This window comes from Malus sylvestris, chromosome 16, assembly GCF_916048215.2.
Source record: "Malus sylvestris chromosome 16, drMalSylv7.2, whole genome shotgun sequence".
Classification (NCBI taxonomy): domain Eukaryota; kingdom Viridiplantae; phylum Streptophyta; class Magnoliopsida; order Rosales; family Rosaceae; genus Malus; species Malus sylvestris.
In genome coordinates this window covers 7,850,480-7,858,015 of record NC_062275.1, presented here as the reverse complement: position 1 = coordinate 7,858,015, position 7,536 = coordinate 7,850,480, and the positions used below count along the sequence as shown (strand labels likewise).

Sequence of the window (7,536 nt, the reverse complement as noted above, 5' to 3'; positions counted from 1 at the left end):
ATCCGTAATTCACGGATTTGTCTGTTGTCTTTCCCCAGTAAATGATTAAAAAGGTTAAAAGTATTTCCTAACTTTGATCATATGATTCACGTGCATTGCACACATTTACTGTCATATTTTTTTTTTCTAGGATAGAGGGGATGGAAATTTGGGCAAAAATGTGAAAATTTAAAATAAACTTTATAAAATATAATATGGTATTTTGTAGATATTTAATTGATGAGTTGGAAATATAAATAAAATTTGTTAATATTAATTGAAATTTAAGAACTTTTTCAATATAACGTGACGTTTGAACATCACTTTTTATATATCTTTTTCTAATTTTTTTGATAATCATACGAAAATATCAACCACCTCAAGAAATTTCAATACTGGGTAAGATTGTTTTTTTTTTTCACAGTTACTTTTTTTTTCACCGACGGAGTCGTGAGAAGTACTAAACAAGTGTATCTCAATGGTTTATGATAGTTACACGTAGTGACAATTTGCTAGACACTCCTAGTGTACTTTTATTTCTAATTATAGAAAACTTGGAATGCAAATGAGATTTTTGGTGGGTCAATAACAATTTCATAAAAATTAAAATATACTACATAAATTTAAATAAAAAACACATCGAGTAAAAAAAAAACTAATATGTAATATAACCCGAATTTCTAGTTAGATTTCAATTTTCTTCAGCCCATCTCATTGCTAAAAACTAAAAACATTCTCCAGCCTGGAAGCCTCATTGACGAAAGAAATTAGAAGTTTGAATAATCAATCACTTGAAGTATAGAAAGAAAAGATTATCACTTGCATATGACTACACGAAATTTCATTTTGAACTCTTTATCTCAAAGCCGTGGCCGTTTTGTTTGTTTGCACTAGTTGATGCCTGTGTCTCCGCTAAATCTTAATGTTATCCATATCACCTATGTATTATTGGTCTAAAAAATTAGGTATTGCATGTGTAGGTATATATTTGGTTGAATTGAAGTATTGGATATGATTAAGCATTACATTAGATTAGATTATAAAGTGTAACTAACTTTGGTTACGAATATATGCCTAATAATCTAGATTAGATTAGATTAATAAAGTGCAACTAAATTTGATTACGAATATATGCATAATAATCTAGTAACTGGAATATCACATAAACGCATTAGGGTAGTAGGAACCAATAGTTCCAACTCGGTGTGGCATCAGTGACTCAAGTCCCTCCCCTTTCTATTTGGCCACCAATATTTTCAACTGACCAGGCAATTTGGTCATTCCCCCACATTTACTTATGACAGATCCGAAAACCGACAAACGAGGAGGTCGGCACTGTCGGCCGGTGAACAAGGGAGGCAATGCGGCAAATTGGTAACATTAAAAGCTTATATATTAATATAAAGTTCACACAAATATTTTAAGCTTGTTTGAGAAGTACTTTTAGAATAACTAAAAGTGTTTTTAAACGAAAATAATTTTGATTTTTAAAAACACTTAAAATGTTTCGTGCAAAAAACATTAGTTATGTGTTTATAGCACAAAATACTTTTTCATTTTTCCAGCATTTCACTTGCTTTTTTACTAACAATTGATTCAATAAATATTTTTACCAAAAACACTTTTAGTCATTTTAAAAGAACTTCTAAACAAGTTGTTAACCTCTTAAGTATTTTCTTATTTCAAGCATAATTAAATTGAATAAACTAAATAGTTTATAACATCTTTCACTAGGTTTGACAATTTTTTGCAAGAACCGCTAACTTAACACGAAATAACAACCTATTAAGGAGTCGGTTTTTTGCAAGAAACGCTTACCTGACACAAAATAAAACCTATTAATAAGTCAGTTTGTTATCGAGTCACCATTAAAAACTCAGTAAGATATTTTTGCTAGATTTGGATATTAGAGATAATTTCTTGGACCCGTTAATGTGCTACGCTATTACACGACCTGTTTACAAAATAAAGTTGTTGTCTTGTTACATGTTAAAGACTCTTTAAAATAAATCTTTAACATGATACAACTATTAAAGTAAAATTTATAACAGAAAAAAAGTACGCGAACATAACAAACACAACTTCGTTTACCATGCCAATCTCCCGCTCCCAAATCTCCACTTATTTTACTTATCCCCTAATAAAACTCCAATTAATTTTTCAAACAATTTATAATTAATTCTTATTTTAAAGTAAATATCTAATTTCTTATAGTATTAGGGAATATCATATTACCCCCGCTCAGAATAACCAAAAAAATCCAAGGAATTCGCTCCTCTATTTTTGAATCTTACAGACCTAAACTAATGAAATGGGAATGTACATATCGTCGACGAAACCCTAATTTCCCATTCGGTTGCTGCAATTTTCCCAAATGCTCGTTTATGAAGCCTCCATAGTTCCTCTCCGCTTTGTTTTTCCGGTACTCAGCTCCCTCCCACAGACCCTAGCTGCTCGAAAAGATTTCCAATTTTTCGATTCTGTCAGCGGCATTGAGCTGTAAATTCCCAATTTGGTATCCTAAATCCCGCCTTTTGGGTGCTTCTGTTCCGCATCTGAATCGTAAGCAATTGGCGCGTTGTGGTTGTAAACTCTTCAAATTTAGTGCACGGAGCTTCTATAATTGCGGGGTTCTCCTCCATTTCTCATCTCTCTCTCTGCGCATCCAAGTTTGGAGTTTTGGGATTGGCCATGGTTGTTTCTGAGAAGGTCGTTCTTCGATTCATTTCTTTATTCGGGGTCTGAAAAGAAATGGAATTTTTGGAGAAATTGGTGAAATGTCCCAATAGATTTGTGTGTTTTTACTAATCGACGTTCGTGTCTGAGATTCTGTGTCTTTTGCCATTGGATGAAATGTCCAAATCAATTCGTTTTTCTTTTGTTTTTGTTCTTCAGAGGAAGATTTATTGTCTGAACCAACTGTGAATTTTTATTTGGCTATTTGATTCTTTTTTTTTTCCCGGGGTGTGTTGATTTTCGAATGCTCTGTTTGGTTTCCGAGAAAATAAGTGTTTCGAATACGGGTTCATTTGACAAGTATTCCAATGCCAAGGAATGAATGAGTGGGCATGATGTTATGATTGGATTTTCAGTGGAATCATTGGAAACATGGATGTTATATTCATGTGCTTATTTTTGTTTATGCTTAATCCTCAGTTTACAAAGAAAACCCAACAGTGCACAAACTATTTAGTCTATATTTCTGTTTTAAGGCTCTAGATGTTTAATTGTGAGGCTTCCTTTATGCCTTGGCTAATTCTGGTTTACTATCTTTTTTAACAATGCAGATGTTTAAAGTTGCACCATAGTTTTTCAACTGAGTTTGAATCATGGATATTACTGAGGTTGAAGAAAGCTTATTTGCGGCCAGCGATGCCAAGGTATGAATGAAATATGGGCAGCAATCAATACAATTATATTTGCTAACAAACTAGAATTGTATGTTTGCATTATTTTTGAAGTTATCTCTATTTGGATAACTGCCACCAATGGGTCCTCTGAATATCACCTTTAGATTTTGTCTTATGGTTTATCATCGTAGATCATTGGTTGACTGTCTTTGTTTTCTTCTGCAGTTGCATGGAGAGTTGTGCAAGGCACTCTCTGGAATTTATTGCAAAATAATGTCAATATTTCCTTCTTTGGAAGCAGCGCGACCTAGGAGCAAGTCTGGTATCCAAGCTTTATGTTCATTACATGTAGCACTTGAAAAATCTAAGAATGTTCTTCAGCATTGCGCAGAATGTAGTAAACTTTACTTGGTAGGTATTCCCTCAATATTGCATTTGTAGTTTATGTAGTTATTGCCACTCCAACATGTCGACTAAACAATTATTTACCCCCTTCTACTATAGAGGAATAGATTTCTCTTTTGGTGTTTAAATTTGTTTCATTCGTGGTGAGGTTGTGTGTAAATTGTGTTCTTTGTATAATGGCCAAATTGTTTTTATCATTCAGGCTATAACTGGGGATTCTGTGCTCTCAAAATTTGAAAAGGCAAGATGTGCTCTCATGGATAGTCTTAGGCGTGTTGAAGACATTGTTCCACAATCTATTGGTTGTCAGGTAATTATCCTTCAAGGCCCTTTTGCAGTATCTTTTCCTGGTTGGTGGAAATTGCATTCCTTGCCTCCTTGGTCATGATGTTTCCTGTACATCACTTAGATGTGTTCTCAACACAGTTTATTGTTGAACTTGTTTCAGATTGAAGACATTGTTAGTGAACTTGAGGGTACTGTGTTGTCACTTGATCCCTTAGAGAAGCAAGTCGGTGATGAAATAATTGCGCTACTCCAGCAAGGGAAAAAGTTCGACAACTGTAATGACAATAATGAGCTGGAATCTTTTCATCAGGCTGCCACCAAACTTGGTATTACCTCTTCCAGGGCAGCTCTTACTGAGAGAAGAGCTTTAAAGAAAATCATCCAAAGAGCCCGTGCTGAGGAAGATAAGCGGAAAGAGTCAATTGTAGCTTATATATTACATCTTATGCGAAAATATTCCAAGCTGTTTAGAAGTGAAATCTCAGATGACAATGATTCACAAGGTTCTGCACCTTGTTCTCCCACTGTACAGGGTTCTATTGAGGATGCTGGGCCCGGTGGCAATGGTCAAGCATTTGATCGACAAATGTCAAATTTTAGTTCTTTTAATTTCAAAAGTTCTTTTAGTTCCAAGCCAAACAATCGGAAATCAGGTCAGATGCCTCTTCCACCTGAAGAATTGAGGTGTCCGATATCATTGCAACTTATGTATGATCCGGTCATCATCGCTTCTGGTCAGACATATGAAAGGATTTGCATTGAGAAATGGTTCAGTGATGGGCACAATACATGCCCAAAGACTCAACAGAAGCTGTCTCATCTTTCTTTAACCCCCAATTATTGTGTAAAAGGTCTCATTGCTAATTGGTGTGAACAGAATGGAATTTCTGTTCCAGATGGTCCCCCAGAGTCTCTGGACCTCAACTATTGGAGGCTTGCATTTGAGTCTGAGTCCACTGATTCAAAATATATGGGTAGTATTGGCTCTTGCAAGTTGAAGGGTGTCAAGGTGGTTCCTTTAGAGGAGAGTCATACTATAAAGGAGGATGTTGGAAATGAAACAGAAGATGTGTCTCCATTAGAGGAAGAGTCTGAGCTTGATGTTTTTGAAAGTTATCAGGATCTTTTAACCGCCTTGAATGAAGAGGAAGACTTCAGGAAGAGGTGCAAGGTAGTGGAGCAAATAAGGCTCTTGCTGAAGAATGATGAGGAAGCCAGAATGTATATGGGTGCTAATGGATTTGTTGAAGCACTTCTACATTTTCTGAGCTCAGCTTTGCGTGAAGCAAGTTCTTTGGCTCAGGAAAGTGGAGCCATGGCTCTCTTCAATCTTGCTGTCAACAATAACAGGTATAGCTTAACAGATTTTAGAAGAATCAAATGTGATGACTAGTTTTTTGATAATATTTTATTCATTTTAAACTGAAAGTTCAGAGGTTTAAACTGAAAAGTTCAGAGGTCTATTAGTCATCAATGTGTGGCGTCTTTTATAATAAAAAAGCGCCTGGGAAAGGGTGAAGTGTATAATTGTTTACAATGTGTTGATATTCCCTTGAGTCATGGGCGTAGAGAATGATGCATTGGCTTTGAACTCTTATTCCTTGGACTAGTATTCTTCATAACATCCTTCACCAGACACAAGTTTTCTTTCTTTCATATAATCTTCTGTTGGCTGAATATAGTTATAGATTCATATAGTAGCCTGAATGCTTCTTTTATTGCGTTGAGCGTAGCAACTGGCTTGAAGGATTTAAATACAATCAGTTTAATGGTTAGTTTTTTATTTATTGGCAATAGTGAGAAGATTTAAGTCAGGGTTAGCAGTATCTGCTTAGATTTCTTTGTGGAAGAGCGAAAAATTGTAGATTTGTCCCTGCAGTAATGGGGTGCTTGGACTTTTTATTGAGATCAGGGAGATATTGGATGACTTATAATGATATGTGTTAGATGTTGATTCTTCATTTATCACTTGGAATGTGTTGAATGTTCTGCGTCTTCTGTGCCACATTTCTGAGTAACATGTCACAATTTTTGGTTCTCTTTTATGCTTCTCTAAACCTTGGAAACTTAAGAATAATTTCTATTTCGTTGATTTTTCTTTTCCAGAAACAAGGAAACGATGTTAACATCAGGGGTAATTTCGTTGCTGGAGGAAATGATCTCCAATCCCAGTTCTCAAGGACCTGCGGCAGCCCTGTATCTGAATCTCTCCTGCCTTGAAGAAGCCAAGCCTATTATTGGAACAAGTCCGGCTGTCTCTTTCTTAACCCAGCTCCTTCGAGCTGATGTTGAAACCCAATGTAAGCTTGATGCCCTCCACGCCCTGTACAATCTATCGGGTGTCCAGTCAAATATACCGAAACTTATTTCAGCTGGTATTATCAGTGGTCTTCAATCCCTTCTTGCGGACTCTGGTGACCAAATGTGGACAGAAAAATGTATAGCTGTTTTGATAAATTTGGGATCAAGTAGTTCTGCCAGAGATGAAATGATGTCGAATTCAAGTCTTATCAGTGCACTAGCAACAATTTTGGAGGCTGAACAACCCATTGAGCAGGAGCAAGCTGTCTCATGTCTGTATATGTTGTGTAACGGGAGCGAGAAATGCAGTCAGATGGTCCTCAAGGAAGGGGTGATTCCGTCATTGGTGTCTATTTCCGTCAATGGCACATCAAGAGGAAAAGAGAAGGCTCAGAAGCTGTTAATGCTGTTCCGTGAGCAGAGACAAAGAGACCAAGCACCCCCTGAGCCGGAGGTGCATCTGTCGGTCGAAAATAGTGACAAGCCCATGTCTGTTCCGGAAAGCAAGCCGCTATGCAAATCCTTCTCAAGAAGAAAGATGAGCAAACCTTTTAGGTTTTTATGGAAGAGCAAAAGCTATTCTGTTTACCAGTGTTAACTCCCACGGTGCTGTAAATTTCAGTGTTGTATCGTCGTTTTATTCTTTTTGTTTTATTACTTTTGAAAGAGCGGAATGTACAGGCCCTGTAATTTATGGATTTTGGTTTCGAATTTACCTTTGAGGTAGGAAATATATGTCTTATGAATATGATTAATTCAAGTGGTTAACTCCCGCATATACTTGTTAATTTTTGTTAATTAATGTTTTATAACTCATTCGATTCGACGGTCAGAGATTAAGAGAGTCTGTGAATAATACCACTCTTTTTTATTGCATGCTATAAAGCAAGATTGCTCGCTAATTGAACTCAAAATTTGGCCTTGCACCGGTTAAATAACAATTACAATATATACCATGTAATAATACCACAATTATATATCATGTTAGGTGGCATTTGATGTGGCTGTCCACATCATTTCAATTAATCAGAACTTGTATTCAATTAAAATCAGTTTAAAAAACCAATAATTAAAAAAAAAAAAAAACTGCTTAAATTATGACTGGAGTTTACGATGAGTTTGGTTCCACGACTCCTCTGGGTTTTACGAGGAGTTTGCTTTCAATTCTTCATCACCACAATTGAAATCAACTTGGTTTTTAAAATGATGGAAA

General features: G+C 35.8%; 1 protein-coding gene across 1 annotated transcript; it reads left to right on the top strand.

Annotated features, from left to right (window-relative positions):
* The first annotated feature begins 2,211 nt into the window (after positions 1–2,211).
* Positions 2,212–7,099, top strand: LOC126608264 (U-box domain-containing protein 6-like). The gene is made up of 6 exons (XM_050276126.1): positions 2,212–2,688; positions 3,267–3,359; positions 3,555–3,740; positions 3,937–4,044; positions 4,183–5,372; positions 6,129–7,099. Exons 2-6 carry the CDS (start codon positions 3,309–3,311, stop codon positions 6,919–6,921), a joined length of 2,328 nt encoding a protein of 775 aa, XP_050132083.1. The 5' UTR covers positions 2,212–2,688; positions 3,267–3,308; the 3' UTR covers positions 6,922–7,099.
* Positions 7,100–7,536: the final 437 nt, after the last annotated feature.

What these genes read in the sequence shown, in the direction of transcription:
- LOC126608264 (XM_050276126.1), top strand. Translation starts at nt 3,309, where the DNA reads ATGGATATTACTGAGGTTGAAGAAAGCTTATTTGCGGCCAGCGATGCC. An exon ending in AATGTAGTAAACTTTACTTG is followed by an intron (nt 3,741 to 3,936) that starts GTAGGTATTCCC and finishes TTTATCATTCAG; the next exon opens with GCTATAACTGGGGATTCTGT. An exon ending in CACAATCTATTGGTTGTCAG is followed by an intron (nt 4,045 to 4,182) that starts GTAATTATCCTT and finishes AACTTGTTTCAG; the next exon opens with ATTGAAGACATTGTTAGTGA.